This window comes from Pleurodeles waltl, chromosome 1_1 (genome assembly GCF_031143425.1).
Source record: "Pleurodeles waltl isolate 20211129_DDA chromosome 1_1, aPleWal1.hap1.20221129, whole genome shotgun sequence".
Taxonomy (NCBI): Eukaryota; Metazoa; Chordata; class Amphibia; order Caudata; family Salamandridae; genus Pleurodeles; species Pleurodeles waltl.
Window position 1 is genome coordinate 59,570,392 of NC_090436.1, and position 19,623 is coordinate 59,590,014.

The 19,623-nt window shown below is 46.3% G+C and overlaps 1 protein-coding gene across 3 annotated transcripts in view; it reads left to right on the forward strand.

Moving 5' to 3' along the window:
- Positions 1-19,623, forward strand: part of ATOSB (atos homolog B) — a 316,423-nt gene that overhangs the window by 249,870 nt on the left and 46,930 nt on the right. For all 3 annotated transcript variants that reach the window (XM_069212482.1, XM_069212498.1, XM_069212490.1), the window contains one exon: positions 3,995-4,153. In XM_069212482.1, the coding sequence (XP_069068583.1) occupies positions 3,995-4,153 (159 nt within the window). The remainder of the gene's footprint in view (positions 1-3,994; positions 4,154-19,623) is intronic.

The following is a 19,623-nucleotide window of genomic DNA, read 5'->3' on the forward strand; positions in this document are numbered from 1 at the left end:
GGAGGACTGGTCTGACAGGTCAGTGTCTGGGTCTGTTATTTGGTTGCTCATGGTTAGTTTTATGGTCTGGTAGGCCGGATTTTACTCCGGATTTCCTAGCTGTTGCCACCAACATTGTCTGCAGCAAGTACAAATGCATGCAGCATTCAAAACTACTGCACTGATTTGCAAATGTGGGCTACTATTTTAGCTATCTAATTGGTAATGGGATACATTTTATTTTGCTTCCAGGACTAATTTCTGTCTCAGGCTGACCCTGGTGAAAGATGCAAGAAAAGTAGAGACAAGCTTCTTATGCACTCTTTGCGATTAGGTTCTGAGATTGTAGGAAGCCGACCTGGTATGCGTTGAGTACCCAAGGTACTTACACCTTATATCAGGTCCAGGTATTCCCTCTTAGCCTGGCTTCTAGACACTGCCTACAATTCACTCTCTAGAGGTAGCTGTGGATAAGCAGCCAAGGCTTACCTAGGAGACATGCAAAGATCATGCAATACCACTGTAGTCACACAGCACTTGCACACATGAAAGAAAACAATCAGTGTTACAAAAATAAAGGTACTTTATTTTTGGCACAAATTATCACAAATCACCAGACAGGTGCCCCATCTTTAGGAGGTAAGTAATACACCAGCAATCAGAAATAGGCATAGAAAGTTTAGAAAACAGTACAACAGTAATAACCAATTGTGACCCGAGGGGGAGCACAAACCATATCCTAAAAAATGGAATGCAAAGAAGGTACCCCCACCTAGGTAAGTAAAATGTAGAGGGGAGCTAGGGGTATTACAAAACCCCAAAGGTAAGTAACATAGTACACCACCCTCCTCCCCACACACACACCAGCGACCAGGAATGCAGGAGTAAAACAGTGGATTTTCCCCAAACCACCAAAATAGAGGAAAAGAAGAAAAGGAAGACACCCAGAGAAGACTGCAAGAAAACCAGTGGTTGATTTCCTGAAGAAAGAAGACCTGTGTAGAGAGGGGACCAAGTCTAAGAGTCATAGTGGAGTACAGGAGAAGTAGGAGGTTCTACCCACCCAGTTGTGGATGCAGGAGTTGGTCGATGGTTCTGAAGAACAGGTCAGCACTGCAGGAGCCAGTGAAGAGTTCCAGATGGATGCAGAAGATGTCCCACGCCGGAAGGAAGATTGTAGAGTGGTGTCGGTTAAGGATTTCCACCAACAACCCATAACTAAGGCAAACTCTCAGTTAGTGGCAAAGAGATGCTGCCGGGGACCAGCAAGGCCCAGAGGGACTTAACCCAGGAGGAGGAGTCACAGGGGACCCTCTGCGTCGCAGAGACTCCCCAGGAGCAGAGGAAGCACCCACAAGACGGAGACACAGAAGTCACAGAAGAATCCCACGCAGCACTACAAAAGTGGACCTCACGCCACAGGAGAACCACGCAGGAGGCTGGGATTTGCGGGAAGGAGTGCTGGGGACTGGAGCTACACGTCACCTGAAGATCCCTTGGAGGAGATGCAAACAAGCCATGGCAGCTGCAAGAGATGCGGTGCACGGGGTGCTGTCCTGCATGGAAAGGCAAAGGCTTACCTTCACCAAAGATGGACAGCTGGCAGAGAGGACCAAGAGGACTACTCCGGACCACTACCCGTAATGCAGGATCCATACAGCTCAGCAGGAGAGGGGATCCGCGTAGCTGGTTGTTGCTTGTTATAGGTGCCTGCGGTTGCAGGGAAGTGACTCCTTCACTCCAAGGGAGATGCCTTCTTCTTGTGCAGGATGAAGAGTTGCAGTCTTCTGAGGATGCACAGTGAGGAAACTGTTGGAAAGCTGGCAGGAACTCTGGATACAATGTTGCAGAAGAGTCTTCCTCGTGGATCTGCAGCTTGTAGATTCCTGGAGGCCAGAAGTCGAAGTAAAGGTTTCAGAGGAGTCCTGCTGGAATCTTGCAAGCCGAATCTGAGGACCCACCCAAGACAGCGACCCTAAAGAGCCCTGAAAGGGGATTGGTCACATAACCAGGTAAGCATCTATCAGGAGTGAACTCTGATGTCACCTGCCTGGCCTGGCCACTCAGATGCTCCTAGAGTTCCCTGCTAACCTTGGAGACAAGATGGCAGAACCCAGAGACCCTCTGGAGGAGCTCTGGGCACCACCCCTGGGTGGTGATGGACAGGGGAATGGTCACTCCCCTTTCCATTGTCCAGTTTCCTGCCAGAACCGGTGTGAATTGGTTTATGCATGCAGGGCACCAAATGTGTCCTTCAAAGCAAAACCAGTGGCTTCCAAGCCAGTTACACCTATTTCCAAAGGAAGAGGATGTTACCTCCCTCTCTCAAAGGAAATCCTTTCTTCTGCCTTCCTAGGCTTGATCAGGTCAAGCAGCGGGTGGGCAGAAACTTGGCTGAGGGGTGGCAGCAGCTGGGCTGCCAGAGAAACCCTGTAATACTGGTGGTAGCAATGCTGGGGGTCCTCTAAGGAGCCTCCACAATGCTTGGAATCATACTTCAAATACTAACAGTATTGGGGTATGATTCCGACATGTTTGATGCCAAACATCCCCAAGTTCGGAGTTACCATTATGTAGGTGGACATAAGTAGTGACCTATGTCCGGTACATATATAAAACGACGTCCCCGCTCTCACGAACTCCAGTAAAATGGTGCTGGAGTTCCTGGGGGTACCTCTGCTAGTGCAGGGGTGCCCTCACACACAGATACTTGCACCCAGCCCTCTGGGCTGAGAGGGCCTACCATAGGGGTGACTTACAGTGACCTGTAGTGAAACCGGGTGCGTGCACCTGGTTCACGCAGACTGCAATGGCAGACCTGCTGAACCCTTTGCATGGGCTCCCTACGTGTGGTAGAATAACTGCTGCAGCCCGTAGGGATCCCCTGGAACCCCAATTCCCTGGGTACCTAGGTACCATATACTAGGGACTTACTTGGGGCGACCAGTATGACAGTTGTGGGAAGAAAAGGTACAATTTGGAGGAGAGAGCAAAACTACTGGGGTCCTGGTTAGCAGGAACCCAGTAGACAGTCAAACACAGTCAGACATACTGACAGCAGGCAGAAAATGGGGGTAACCATGCCAAGAAAGAGGGTACTTTCTTACAGAGATCCAGATCAAGGTGTGGCCACGCTGCCACCCACTCACATGCTTTATTTAGAAGTTGGGAACTTTGGACGTATGCAGTAAAAAAAGGGAATAATGTTTATCAGAATAAAAGACTTGGGATTTCTGAGCTGTCCTATGTCACCACCATCCCATCACCATGGCTAATGAAAGTCAACATCTACCAAAACCCCAGCTGAAGATTTATTTCTGTCTCAAAATATAGAAACCCACACACATGGTTCATCCCTGTCTTACAATAAGACGTCACAGCTTTAGAAAATAAATGTAAGGTGGTATGGATTCTGTACATACAAGGTTTACATATCCTGACTAGAAGACTGTGAAATTGAGAGTTGAAACTTTGCTTTAGTGACATCTTGCAAAATCCAAGTAGTTTTCACAGGTGGCATTCATATCCTAAGTAGTATTTAAAAGGAGGACAGAAGAGGATAGAAGAATCAGGTCCCTTAGAATATCTGCAGACCATGGCGACCAAGAGGTTAATCTCTGTGTGTCTTGAAAGCTGTGCAAAAGCCATCCAAGGATGACACCACAACACATATTTTCATTCAGTATGTTTGTATATGGTATCTAGGCAGTGGACCTACCTTACATAAATTGAAAGGAACAGACTGCAATGTCAGTTAGCACCTTTCAATGGTAAGGTTAGTCTTGTTGCTATCTTGTCACTTGCAAGGGTTGTTGCCTAAACATGAAAGCCAATGGGTATTAAGCAACCTCTGCACGGATTTAGGTGTAACCTACGGACAAGTGAATTGTTTTGAAATTGAATAAGTTGTTTAACCTCATGTCAGAATTGTTATGTTGAATCTTTTCATTGTGCCAAAAAAGTAATCTCGAAACAAAGTGTGCCTACAAATGCTGCTGTTTTGGGTTTTTTTCAGGAATCAATATTAAAAGGTAGATTTGCACCGTCGGGGCGAATCGAAGGTTTCACAGCTGAGATTGGAGCCAGTGGGTCCTACTGCCCGCAGCACGCCACGTTACCTGTCGACGTCACCTACTTCGACATCTCGGAGCACAGCGTGCCCTCGCCCTTCCTGGTATGAGGGTCGGGGTGGTCGCCTGTGTGTTTGCAAGGGGGTGACTGTTCATAACTATGAAGTGCCTTTTTTGGGGGGGCGGGGGTGAGTCACTGAAGAGCATTTCTATGTCAAGCACAGAGAAAAAGAGGTGCCAGGGGCTTGGGTGCAGCTCTCACTTGTCAGACTAACTCACCTCCTCCTTTGCTCATGGATGATTTCATTATTTTTCAGTGATTGATGAGACTTGGGTTACAGCACATTCTTTTTTTTTTTTTTTTTTTTTTTTTACGGGTGAATTGGTCTAGCATATCCTTTGTTTCTACCACTAGGAATGGTTTTTTTCTTTTTATGATTTTTTTTCCGACTTCTTTAATTGTCGACTTTATGTATGCTGGACTGAGAGGTTGCACACCACATGACATAAAACATGTAAATAGGTTATCCACTTCTTGTCTGGGACTAGGTCACTAGAAAGAAAGCTTTAGGAAGCAATATAATTCTGAGGAACTCTCTGCAATGAAAAGCTTTTAGGTCCCTGTAACAAAAATTAAATAACTATTGGAAGGATGTGTTCTTTGAGGTAAAAATAGACTCAATGTGACTTCGAAGTAAAGGGTTGGCAGTCGTTCTCTATCTCTGTTAGAAGTTTCAGTAGGGTTTGCGTAGTGCTTAGGGTTAGTTATTGTAGGGTTGAGGATTATGATGACCCTTGGGGTCATTGTTTGGATAATGATTAGATTTAGGCTTCAGGTATTCTGGAATTTGAGATAGGGCTGGTATAGGTGTGCGATTTAAATGTAAATCCTGTTTAAGGATTTTCTATAAAGATGTGTTACTTTAGGTCATCTAACCTTAATTTAATATTTTGTTTTTTATGAACCTTCATAGTGGGTTCTTCATAAAGTTGCTTTCTTGTTCAAGTTTTATTCTTTATAACATAGCGCTTCTTTGGTTTCCCAGCCTGCTGCTGCGTAGCACACAGAGGCTTCACTAGAAGGCCTGAAGGGGCCTGGAGGCCCAGATCTGCTATTTTTTAAGGGCTTGTAAACCAGGCAGCTTTTAACTGTCTGGTTCCAAAGGACCTCTTATGGACTTTACCACAAACTGGGGGTATAGCCCACCTATTGCTTACCATTGGTTGGTTTTATTGTTACTCTTATTTGCTTACTACTCATTTGAGTGCTTGCCTTTCTCTTCTTATGTTTATCCCTCCCCTGGATCGTGCCCCAAGGCCTGGAATGACCTACCTCTGCACATCAGAACTGCCTCTTCAGTTCTTGAATTCTGCTAGAAACTGAAGACATGGCTCTTCCTCTAGTCACTCCCCTGTTTCATTGGTGGGTTTATATATATATATATGTTCGATGGCATGTGTAGCTGCAGATACACATGCTGTGCACATCCCGCCATCTGGTGTTGGGCTCGGAGTGTTACAAGTTGTTTTTCTTCAAAGAGGTCTTTTTGAGTCAAGAGATCGAGGGACTCCTCCCATTTCGGCTCCATTGCGCATGGGCGTCGACTCCATCTTAGATTGTTTTTTTTCCGCCATCGGGTTCGGACGTGTTCCTTTTCGCTCCGTGTTTCGGGTCGGAAAGTTAGTTAGAATCTCGGAAAAATTGACGGTATTGTTTGCGTTCGGTATCGGGTTAGTTACAACAGATCGACACCGACTTTTGAAGAGTTCCGGTGGCCCTTCGGGGTTTTTTCGATTCCCCCCGTCGGGGCCTGGTCGGCCCGGCCACGTGTCTCTTCAAGGCTGATGGAACAGACCCCATTCCGCTTCTGCCCAAAATGTCATAACAAGTATCCATATACAGATCAGCATCTGGTCTGTAACTTGTGTCTGTCTCCAGAGCACAAGGAGGATACCTGTGAAGCCTGTCGAGCTTTTCGGTCGAGGAAGACATTAAGAGACCGAAGAGCGAGAAGACTGCAGATGGCGTCGGCGCCGACAGGACAAGGGCGTTTCGAGGAGGAAGAAGAAACCTTCTCCATCCACGAATCGGACTCGGACGAGCTCGATCCCGAAGAAACGCCGAAAACCGTGAGTAAGACGTCGAAACATAAAACTCACGAGAAGACAACAAAAGCCCAGGGGACGCCACCGCCAACAGGCCATGGCTCAACCCGAAAAATAGGTGACGATCATCGGCACCGAAAAAGGGCATGCATGTGGCGAAGTCATCCGACTCCGGTCGAGATACCGCCACACAACAATCTCGGGCCCGAGACAGCGGCTCCGAGCAGACTCTGCACCGAGACAGTGGCACCGAAACGGTTTGGCACCGAGACACCACGACGCCGAAAATAAAGAAGGTTTCCTCGTAGCCCAAAAAGGCGACCGAAAAGATTTAGATTCCGAAACATCCAGCCTCGGAACCGAAAACAGGTTCCTACACAGAGGAACAGGGATTGTCCTCCCAGATGCAAGGACATAAGTTCGGAGAGGAACTTGAATCTGTTGAGCCAGACTACACTCAAAGAAGGCTCCACATTCAAAAAGACACAGGGAAGATAAGCACTCTTCCCCCAATTAAAATGAAAAGAAGACTTGCCTTTCAAGAAAAGGACAAGCAGCCACAGGCAAAGGTGGCAAGACAAACAACTCCACCACCATCAATGCACACGTCACCGGTAGCCACTCCACCACTGATGCAATCCTCGACTCATACTGCAATGAGTCAAGATGATCCTGATGCATGGGACCTTTATGATGCTCCTGTATCAGATAACAGCCCAGACTGTTACCCTGCGAGGCCGTCGCCACCTGAAGACAGTACATCCTACACGCAGGTGGTCTCAAGGGCAGCTGCGTTTCATAACGTCACCTTGCATTCAGAACCAATTGAGGATGACTTTTTGTTTAATACACTCTCCTCCACTCATAGCCAATGCCAAAGCTTACCTATGCTCCCGGGAATGCTAAAACATTCCAAACAAATATTTCAGGATCCTGTAAAAGGCAGAGCCATAACTCCAAGGGTGGAGAAGAAGTACAAGCCACCACCAACAGACCCTGTTTATATTACGCAGCAATTAACACCAGATTCTGTGGTCGTTGGGGCAGCTCGCAAGAGAGCAAACTCTCATACCTCGGGAGATGCACCACCTCCAGACAAGGAGAGTTGCAAATTCGATGCTGCAGGTAAAAGAGTTGCAGCACAAGCAGCAAACCAATGGCGTATTGCCAATTCACAAGCACTTTTGGCAAGATACGATAGAGCTCATTGGGACGAAATGCAGCATTTCATAGAACACTTACCCAAAGAGTTCCAGAAAAGGGCACAACAAGTGGTAGAAGAAGGACAAAGTATCTCCAATAATCAGATACAGTCATCAATGGACGCAGCAGATACAGCTGCAAGGAAAGTAAATACTGCAATAACGATTAGGAGACACGCATGGTTGCGTACGTCAGGATTCAAGCCGGAAATACAACAAGCCGTGCTGAATATGCCCTTTAATGAACAGCAGTTGTTTGGGCCGGAAGTCGACACTGCTATTGAAAAACTCAAAAAAGATACTGATACCGCAAAAGCCATGGGCGCACTCTACTCCCCACAAAGCAGAGGCACATTTCGCAAAACACAATTTAGGGGAGGGTTTCGAGGTCAACCTACAGAGGCCACAACCTCACAAGCAAGGCCCACTTATCAAAGCCAATATCAGCGGGGAAGTTTTCGGGGGCAATATAGAGGGGCACAATTAAAAAAAAAAATAGAGGGAAGTTCCAAAGCCCCAAAACCCCTCAAAACAAGCAGTGACTTCCAAGTCACGCATCCCCAACACATAACACCTGTGGGGGGGAGACTAAGCCAATTTTACAAACATTGGGAGGAAATAACAACAGACACTTGGGTACTGGCAAATATCCAGAATGGTTATTGCATAGAATTTCTCAAATTCCCTCCAAACGTCCCACCGAAAACACACAATATGTCAAAACAACATATAGATCTTCTAGGACTAGAAGTTCAGGAATTGCTACTAAAAGAAGCAATAGAATTAGTAAGAAAGGAACAGGAGTTTACTCTCTGTACTTTCTCATACCCAAAAAAGACAAGAGTCTGAGACCTATATTAGATCTCCGAACATTAAATACCTACATCAAATCAGATCACTTTCACATGGTGACATTACAAGACGTAATCCCACTACTCAAACAACAAGACTACATGACAACACTAGACCTAAAGGATGCATATTTCCATATACCGATACATCCTTCACACAGAAAGTACTTAAGGTTTGTATTCCAAGGGATACATTACCAATTCAAGGTGTTGCCATTCGGAATAACAACTGCGCCAAGTGTTTTCACAAAGTGCCTAGCAGTCGTAGCTGCACATATCAGAAGGCAGCAAATACATGTGTTCCCGTACCTAGACGATTGGTTAATCAAAACCAACACGCTAGAAAGGTGTTCACAACACACAAAGTATGTCATAGAAACCCTCCACAAACTAGGTTTCTCAATCAACTACACAAAGTCACACCTTCTGCCGTGTCAAACACAGCAATACTTAGGGGCGACAATCAACACAGCAAAAGGGATTGCCACTCCAAGTCCACAAAGAGTTCAGGCATTTCACAATGTAATACAGACCATGTATCCAAAACAAAAAATACAAGTCAAAATGGTGATGAAGCTCCTAGGCATGATGTCCTCATGCATAGCCATTGTCCCAAACGCAAGGTTGCACATGCGGCCCTTACAACAGTGCCTAGCATCACAGTGGTCACAGGCACAGGGTCAACTTCTAGATCTGGTGTTGGTAGACCGCCAAACATACACCTCGCTTCAATGGTGGAACAGTATACATTTAAACCAAGGGCGGCCTTTCCAAGACCCAGTGCCACAATATGTAATAACGACAGATGCCTCCATGATAGGGTGGGGAGCACACCTCAATCAATACAGCATCCAAGGACAATGGGACACTCACCAAAAACAGTTTCACATAAATCACTTAGAACTATTGGCAGTATTTCTAGCGCTAAAGGCATTTCAACCCATAATAAGCCACAAACACATTCTTGTCAAAACGGACAACATGACAACGATGTATTACCTAAACAAACAGGGAGGGACACACTCAACACAGTTGTGTCTCCTGGCACAGAAAATATGGCATCGGGCGATTCACAACCACATTCGCCTAATAGCACAACTTATTCCAGGAATTCAGAATCAGTTAGCAGACAATCTCTCTCGGGATCACCAACAGATCCACGAATGGGAGATTCACCCCCAAATACTGAATATTTACTTCCAGAGTTGGGGAACACCACAAATAGATCTATTTGCAACAAAGGAAAACGCAAAATGCCAAAACTTCGCATCCAGGTACCCACAAGATCAGTCTCAGGGCAATGCGTTATGGATGAGTTGGTCAGGGATATTTGCTTACGCTTTTCCCCCTCTCCCACTCCTTCCATATCTAGTAAACAAGCTGAGTCAAAACAAACTCAAACTCATACTAATAGCACCAACATGGGCAAGGCAACCTTGGTACACAACACTACTAGACCTCTCAGTAGTGCCTCATGTCAAACTACCAAACATACCAGATCTGTTAACGCAACACAAACAACAGATCAGACACCCAAATCCAGCATCGCTGAATCTAGCAATCTGGCTCCTGAAGTCCTAGAGTTCGGACACTTAGACCTTACACATGAATGTATGGAGGTCATAAAACAAGCTAGGAAACCTACCACTAGACATTGCTATGCAAATAAGTGGAAAAGATTTGTATATTAATGCCACAACAATCAAATTCAACCCTTACACGCATCTGCCAAAGACATCGTAGGATACTTACTACATTTGCAAAAATCTAAGCTAGCTTTCTCTTCCATTAAAATTAATCTTACAGCAATTTCAGCTTACCTGCAAATTACGCACTCAACTTCTCTATTTAGAATACCAGTCATAAAAGCATTTATGGAAGGTCTAAAGAGAATTATACCACCAAGAACACCACCAGTTCCTTCATGGAACCTTAACATTGTCTTAACACGACTCATGAGTCCACCTTTTGAGCCCATGCACTCTTGTGAAATGCAATACTTAACATGGAAAGTTGCATTTTTAATTGCCATCACATCTTTAAGAAGAGTAAGTGAGATTCAAGCATTTACCATACAAGAACCATTTATTCAGATACACAAGCATAAAGTAGTTCTACGAACAAATCCAAAATTTTTACCAAAAGTCATATCACCGTTCCACTTAAATCAAACAGTAGAATTACCAGTGTTCTTCCCACAGCCAGACTCTGTAGCTGAAAGAGCACTGCATACATTAGACATCAAAAGAGCCTTAATGTACTACATTGACAGAACAAAACTAATTCGCAAAACAAAACAATTATTTATTGCTTTCCAAAAACCTCATACAGGAAATCCAATTTCTAAGCAAGGCATTGCTAGATGGATAGTTAAGTGCATTCAAACCTGTTATCTTAAAGCTAAAAGAGAGCTGCCTATTACACCAAAGGCACACTCAACCAGAAAAAAAGGTGCTACCATGGCCTTTCTAGGAAATATTCCAATGAACGAAATATGTAAGGCAGCAACATGGTCTACGCCTCATACATTTACCAAACACTACTTTGTAGATGTGTTAACGGCACAACAAGCCACAGTAGGTCAAGCTGTACTACGAACATTATTTCAAACAACTTCAACTCCTACAGGCTGAACCACCGCTTTTGGGGAGATAACTGCTTACTAGTCTATGCACAGCATGTGTATCTGCAGCTACACATGCCATCGAACGGAAAATGTCACTTACCCAGTGTACATCTGTTCGTGGCATTAGTCGCTGCAGATTCACATGCGCCCACCCGCCTCCCCGGGAGCCTGTAGCCGTTTAGAAGTTGATCTTGAACATTTGTAAATTTGTAAATATATTACTTTAAACTTCATTATGTACATACGTATTCACTCCATTGCATGGGCACTATTACTAGCTTACGCAACTCCTACCTCACCCTCTGCGGGGAAAACAATCTAAGATGGAGTCGACGCCCATGCGCAATGGAGTCGAAATGGGAGGAGTCCCTCGGTCTCGTGACTCGAAAAAAGACCTCTTCGAAGAAAAACAACTTGTAACACTCCGAGCCCAACACCAGATGGCGGGATGTGCACAGCATGTGAATCTGCAGCGACTAATGCCACGAACAGATGTACACTGGGTAAGTGACATTTTCCATATATATATATCTAATCACTGAATGCCAAATGATGAAATGATGACTCTATCCAAGTAAACGTCCCCACTCATAACCATTCATGAAATTAGATAATTTGATTCACACTTTCAGAGTGTATTCTTCCTTGATCCAGTGAGCCACACATAACGCTTTAGTATGTATTGAATCACAATTTATAATTTATTAATCAAGCATTCCAAAATAAGTTTGTTCCCTTTTATCAAAACCATACATTAGCGTCTATTCAACTTGTTAACAAACGAGCATTGATAAAGTCGCTAGGTCTCCCTATTACTCTAGCCATGCTGTAACCATTTCTAATGCAGTGCAGTGTGGATTATTTTTTTTATTTTTAAAGGCATACCGGGGCAGCAGTGTCATTTTGTAGGTGTGCCCACCAAGCATGCAGGTCTCTATAAAAGTGCCTAGAGTGTTTTTTTCTGTTTGCCGATCTGAGTTGGTCCCAGGGAGAAGCCCGGAGGGAGGGTGACATGGGGGGTGTAAGGGCAGGGCGGGTGAGGAGCATTTCCAACAGGAAAGTGTGCACAAAGCAACATAGAGGAAGCAACAGAGAGGGCTTGATGAAGAAATACGTTGGGGGAGCAAAGGAAGAGTGGGGGGGTTTAGAGAGGTAAGACACAAGTGAGTGCAATCAGGAGGTGCATGGCGAAAAAGCAGTGCGGGTGGGATAAACACACAACGGCATGGTGGAAGCACAAGGGCAACAAAAGTGCAATACGAACAACGGCGAGCTGAGGGGACGCGTACAGGAGGGAGGCAACTGGAAAACACATGCACTTTTGTAGAGTGCTTGAACGAAAAGAAAAAAAGTGGAGTTTGAAAACTGAGCAGTGGACGGTCACAAGTAATGGGTTGAGTCTCCACGGTAGGGAAAAACCTAAGACGAGGAAGTGACGGCCACGTGTCCTAACAAATTACAAGCAAGCAAATGAAAGAGTCAATGAAGTCGACCAAAGGTATGTAATGGGCGGGCTGTAAGCTAACAGTCTCCCAATAGACTGCGCTTGCATTGTCTTAGACTCCATGCATTTCAAGCAAACTTCTCAGAAAGGAGGCATTTTAGATTAAATCCTCAAATATGGTAACAACCCCCTCACCCCTAAATGGGTTAAAAGAATCAGACTATTAAGATTTTCACACACCTTCATGAACTAGTGTGAATGCAATAGAATGACTGTGTTCAATTATATGTATTCCATACATTGGTAGTCTTTTTTTTTTTTTTTTTCATTTTATTTATGAATACCTTGTTTGGCCAAAACAGATTTGTTAAAGAGTTGAATTGTCACTGCTATTAATTTGGTAGATAAAGAAACAGACACGTTTATTTTGTATTTCTTGATTAATAAATGAACAGAATGTTAGATTCAGTACTCGCTAGAGTAGTGTGTAGTGTTTGGATCAAGGAAAAAGACTGACTTGCGTGTGGATCTGGGTTTACAGTACAGCATTGAATATTTCTTTTCAACTGAAGTGTGCCTGATAATGATACTATAGAAAGCAGTCTCATCATTGGTGCATTTAGCATTGACTCCTGGGTCTTAAGTGATTTATTTGAGAAAAACATATTTGGAAGTGTACATACCATGACATGGCTTAGTCTGCACAGCCCATTAATGTAAATTGGCCTCTGCCAGTTTGTCAGTGACTTTGAAGCTGTGAATGGGGCATCCTGATTCACATACGTTTATTTCCCTATAATGAAGCATTTTAAAAGTTTAAAGTTATTGATAAAATATGCTTTTGCTTTGAAGCAGACTAGTGTGCTCTTCTTTAATGCTAAGAAACATTCTAGCAGGTGCTTTAAAAGAATTCGCACTAGTGGTCAGGTCAGAAAGGCAGCCACCAGTCCGTGGTGTGCATAATTCAGAATAAATCTTAGACGCTCTTTCATGGGTTTACCAAACACTGTAGTTTGGCTGGTGGGCATATTGATCTTCTTGGGCAGTATATTCACAAGTGATTAGTCAGTATGTGAAGCCTCTAATTCTAGGGCGGTCCGGTCATTACATACGTCAGTTCTCCGCCTTGAGGCCACCCAGATTTCTAGGAGGTGTGCGGATACCTGTTAGTATAATATTCCTGTCACTCATGAGCGTCATGGGCAGGGGCACGTGCACAGGTTTGTCTTCAGTTGTAATTGTAATCGATACACATGTTTGTAGGATACACCCATGTGTTTGTGTAGGCTGGCCATTTATGAAACAATTCTGATTACTGCTGTACAGTCTCGTCATATGATTGGCCCAAAGGACGTCTAATATCGGTGATATCGGCTGTTGGCTTTTGGTTTTACTTGGATCGGACGAGTTTGACCTACAAAAGGTTTTGAAGCAGAAGATATTACAGCACTAAACACAGCCTCCCAAATCCTATTATGTATGATTTTCTTTTTATATTTAATTGTATTTCTCAATTTTTTTAATTTACCTATAACACTTCCTTAGTTCAGAAAAGTTACACTTTTTAATAGTCCTCAGAAGTAACTCCAAGTGCTTGAACTCAGAGTTGAATTTACCCCACCAATCAAGAGTGACTCTCGCCCTGTCTTTGAGCACGAGTCCAAAACGTGACCACTATATTTAATCCCTCGATTTAGAGGTTATACTTGGGCCCACTGAAATTATGCTGCTGTGCGGCTGCAGCGTTTTTCGCATGATTGCAGATCTGCCTCATTTGGCACATAATCCATCATCTGCTGTATAATCTGCAGAGTTTAACAAAAAAAAATGTTGTTTCTAGCTCAAACGGTTAAAAAAAATACTAAAATCACATGTGTTGCCGAGCAGTGGAAGGTCCTTTGCAAATGTTGAGTAATCACCTGCCTTTCTGTTCCCTATTACTATGTTTGAATGGAACCTATGCCCAGACAGTATTAACACTTGTAAAAATAACAAAATAATGTAGTAATGCTATTAGAAAATGTGCAGCATTACACTGCATAATTTGGCTTTTCTTGCAGTATACTTTAGTCAACCCTGCCGCATAATTTGGCCCTCTCCTACCACATAATTCCATTGGCCCTGGTTATAGTTAAATCCAGCATTAGTAAATTTGTAATTCTTTAGAGCCTACAGTCCCTTTTTAAATGCTAGCCTCTAATTTCCTTATTCCGTACGACTTGTGACATCTCTAATTGCCTGTAATGCAGCAGTTTAACTGTAATCAGTAATCACAGCTGACTTCTGAGGTCACAGTGCCTGCTGCCCGGACGAGGGTGAAATGCAGGTCATAGAGCATAATTACAGATGCAGTTAAGGAAGGAAAACACGAATTGGCTTTTCCTTTTTCTGGTCCCTTTTTCTAAAAAGAAAAAGTAATCATCAGAAAGGAGATATTTTTATCAACATAATTTTCATGCTTCAGGTCACATTGCAAGAGAGATAAAATATATACACGTTTATAGACCATCTAATTCACACATTTTTAACGAGACTCATTAAAACTGATTTTAGTATATTTTTTGCAAGACACCCAGGATTTAAGCGGTTTCAGGGGGGCGACAGGTGACCATCTATTATAAGAAATAAGGCCCCCACTGCTGTACTTTATTAGGATAATGCAACACAACCTGGAATTCAACGACCATTATAAAGGAACTCGGCCTTCAGCATCGTTCATGTATGTGGTCTATGAACTCTTCTGTGACTTGCAATAACTTTATATTATGCAGCAGGGGCTACTTTATTCGATATAAATCACAGTTCTGTAGAACAAAATACATTGATTTTTACCTTAAAGCTACCAAGCAACCTATCCAAAGGCAGCCATCAAACTAGTAAGGTTCTTTGTGGTCAGAAATGCAGAAAGTAGCAGTTTTCTCCTGAAATGTTTTTTTGGGCTTGGCAAATTGCACAATGCATGCTTATTTATAAATAAAAGGCTTGTTGAAAGTGATCGCTTTCAAGAATGCAGTTTTAATTAATGGATAATTGAGTAAAGATGCTGATGAGAAGATACTTGATTTGCGGAGCTGCGATAAGGCCATTCAAGAGTCTAAGATTACTATCATGTGTGAATTTTAATAGTCTATAAGCCCCTTTCCTTGGGCATCCCCTAGTCAAGCGTTGGCAATGGCCAATTCAGCATCTGCGAGCATGATGCTGTCCATGGCAAAATATCCGGCCTGGAAAGAGTGACATCAAATTCAACTGACCAGGTAGTTAATTCTTCTCAATGGTTGTTCATTACCCTAAACTGGAACAAAAGCTATATTGTGTACATCAGATCTTTTGTAGAAAGAGGAGCATTTGTGTTTGTAATAATGAAGCTGTCTAAGCTGTTAGAGCAATAGGTCTCCGGTTTATTCTTAGCACGAACATATCAGCACTGGGGTGTAGAATTCCAGCCTTATGTATGACCTTAGGGTAGGTCGCTCCCCCGCCTCCGCAGCGCCACCAGTGCTTGCCTGCCTCAGTGTTGCCTATTTCTGCCTGTGTGCCCCCGTGACTGCCGCTTCCACTTCTCTCCCTGTTTCCCGAGTGCGTGGCCCCAGAGTGCCCGGTTCCCGTCTTTTATTTTGTACCCCCGAGTGCCTGCCTCAGAGACTGCCTGGTTGAATGTAATTCCACCTTTTTTCTGTATCCCCGAGTGCGTGGCCCCCCCCGTGCGCCCGGTGCCCCTGCTCGTTGTGCTTGTTTTTCTCCGCCTTTTTTCGTCCTTTTTCCGCCTTTCTCGTCGTCTGCATCGCTCTTCCCCTGTTTTCTCGCCACCCTCCCAAAGCCGTTTTTCCCTCGTTTTTTCCCGCCTCCCGCTTTTCCTGCCGTTTCTGCGCTCCTCAAGCGCAATCCCATTGGCTCACCTACCCTCCCGCCTGACCCCTCCTCCCCGGCTACCCCATATACGGCGGACGCTGCGAGGCCGCGCGCAGCGGGCGCGCCGCTGGCGCGCCTAAGGCAAGCCCGTCTGCGCCCGTCCGCGCCTGGACCGCGCTCAGCGCCCGAACCCCTGGTCCCCGCGACCCCCACCCCATCCACCACCCCTGCCTGACCTACGACACCACCACCCTCACCGCCCTCAACCCCGGCCACACGCCAGGCTGCTACCGCGCTACCCCGAAGCGGACCCACGGATCCTTCACCTGCCGCAACTGCCGCTTTACCTGCCTACGAACACACATCGCACCCGACAAGAACGACTCCCCCGGAAACAACCTCGACTGCATCCTGATCAACACCCGATCCGTCCACAGGCATGCCATCGAACTATGGAACCTCATCGACTCAACAACACCGGACATCGCCTTCCTCACCGAGACCTGGATGAACCCCTCCTCGACACCCGACATCGCCATAGCCATCCCCGACGGCTACAAAATCATCCGGAAAGACCGCACCGGAGGAGGCATCGCCATCGCACACAAAAGCTCCATCCGCATCTCGACCCACGTCGACGACTCACTCCCCGACGCCGAACACCTCCACTTCGCGATCCACAGCGACCCCAAGACCACCCTCAGAGGCACCCTCATGTACAGACCACCAGGACCACGCACTAAGTTCAGCGAAGACATCGCAGACTTCGTCAGCCCACACGCACTCCCGTCCACCGACTACATCCTCCTAGGGGACCTCAACTTCCACCTGGAGAACCACACCGACAACAACACCACCGCCTTACTGGACAACCTCGCCAACCTGGGACTGAAACAGCTAGTCAACACCCCCGCCCACCACGCCGGACACACGCTCGACCCCATCTTCTCCTCCAGCAAAAACATCTCTTTCAGCCACACCACCGAACTCGCCTAGTCGGACCACAGATGTGTCCACTTCAGCTTCAAGAAGACCACCGTGCACCACCACACCCAGCAACCACCAAGAAGACAGTGGTATCGAATCACCACGGAACAACTCACATCGACCCTCTCTCAGAACCAACCCACCAGCACCACAGACCCCAACGAAGCCGCCAACAACCTCACGAGCTGGATCTCCGACTGCGCCAACCTCCTGGCCCCCCTGAAGACCCAAGCAAACACCAACAACCACAAGAAAAACTCCTCACCTCGAAAAGACTTGGCGCCTCAACCAGACCGAGGAGAACATGTCTGCTCTCAAGAACGCCACCCGCCAACACCACCAACGCCTCCGCGCCGCACGAAAATCAGCCTTCCAGAACAGACTAGACAACAACGCCCACAACAGCAAGGAACTATTTGGCATCGTCAAAGAACTCTCCAACCCCGACGCAGAAAACAACTCCATCCCTCCCTCACAGGACCTCTGCGACTCCCTCGCAGCCTTCTTCCACCACAAGATCACCGATATCTACAACAGCTTCACCACAACCAACACGAACCCACCACTGGAATCCGCCACCAAAAACACCACCATCCTCACCTGGAACCCAACCACCACCGAGGAAACCACCCGCATCATGAACTCCATCCACTCAGGATCACCATCCGACCCCTGCCCGCACCACATCTTCAACAAAGCCGACAACATCATTGCACCCCACCTCCGAGACATCATCAACGCGTCTTTCACCACCGCCACCTTCCCGGAGAACTGGAAACATGCAGAACTCAACGCCCTCCTAAAGAAACCAACAGCAGACCCCACCGAACTCAAAAACTTCCGGCCCATCTCGCTCCTACCGTTCCCCGCCAAAGTGATTGAGAAAATCGTCAACGCTCAACTCACCACCGCCCTGGAAACCAACGACTCACTCGACTACTCACAGTTCGGCTTCAGAGCTAACCACAGCAACGAGACCGCCCTCATCGCAGCCACGGACGACATCAGATCCCTGACCGACAAAGGAGAAACCGTGGCCCTCATACTCCTGGACCTCTCTGCAGCCTTCGACACGGTATGCCACCGTACCCTGATACGTCGCCTCAGCAACGCCGGCATCAGAGGCAAGGCCCTGGAATGGATCATCTCCTTCCTCTCCGGAAGAACTCAGAGAGTCCGCCTCCCCCCCTTCAGATCCACAGCCACAGAGATCATCTGCGGCGTCCCCCAAGGATCCTCCCTCAGCCCCACCCTCTTCAACATCTACATGACCCCCCTGGCGAACATCGCACGAAAACACGGACTCGACCTCATATCCTACGCCGACGACACCCAGCTCATCTTATCCCTCACCAACAACCCCACCTCAGCAAGAACCAGACTACACGAAGGCATGAAGGAAGTAGCGAACTGGATGACAGACAGCTGGCTTAAACTGAACACAGAAAAGACGAAGGTCCTCATCCTCGGCCCTACACCCACCGCCTGGGACGACTCCCCAACCCACCAACCACGCACGCAACCTCGGCTTCATCCTGGACTCATCCCTCTCCATGACCAGACAGGTCAACTCGGTGACCTCGGCATGCTTCATCACCCTCCGCATGCTCCGCAAGATCTTCCGCTGGATCCCCACCGACACCAGGAAGACCGTCACCCACGCCCTCGTCACGAGTCGCTTGGACTATGGGAACACTCTGTACGCCGGCATCACCATCAAGCTGCAGAGGAAACTGCAACGAATCCAGAACGCTGCCGCACGACTCATCCTGAACATACCCTGCCACCACCACATCTCCGGACACCTGAAGAAACTTCACTGGCTCCCAGTCAACAAGAGGATCACCTTCATACTCCTCACCCACACACACAAAGCCCTGACAACCTCGGACCAAAACTCATCAACCACCGCGTCTCATTCTACACTCCTCCGCGCACCCTACGCTGGACCGGACAAGCCCTGGCAGCCGTACCCCGCATCCGCAAAGCCACCGCCGGAGGAAGATCCTTCTCTTTTCTGGCAGCGAAGACCTGGAACTCCCTTCCCAGCCACCTTCGCGCCATACAGGACCACCTCCCCTTCAGACCTTCAGAAGGCAGCTCAAGACCTGGCTCTACGAGCACTGACCCCCCCCCCCCCCCCCCCCCCAGCGCCTTGAGACCCTTACGAGTGAGTAGCGCGCTTTATAAATGTATCTGATTGATTGATTGATTGTAGAATTCCAGCCTTATGTATGGCGTTTCCATAGCTAAACAGGTGGCCGTATACCCTGGGATGCGGGACTAAAAAAAACTGGAAACTAGGAACATTAAATCCATTAACATCCCACGTCTCCTCAAAGATCATTATCTGATAAGGATTCATAAGACTTAGAAAGTGACAATATATTTGTACTAATGATATTCCAGACTACACAAGAGCAGATATTTAAATCGTTGAGGCAAATTATGGTAAATGTTGCTGTTCACATAGCAGTACCATGAGGAACTGTAGTATAATAGGAAT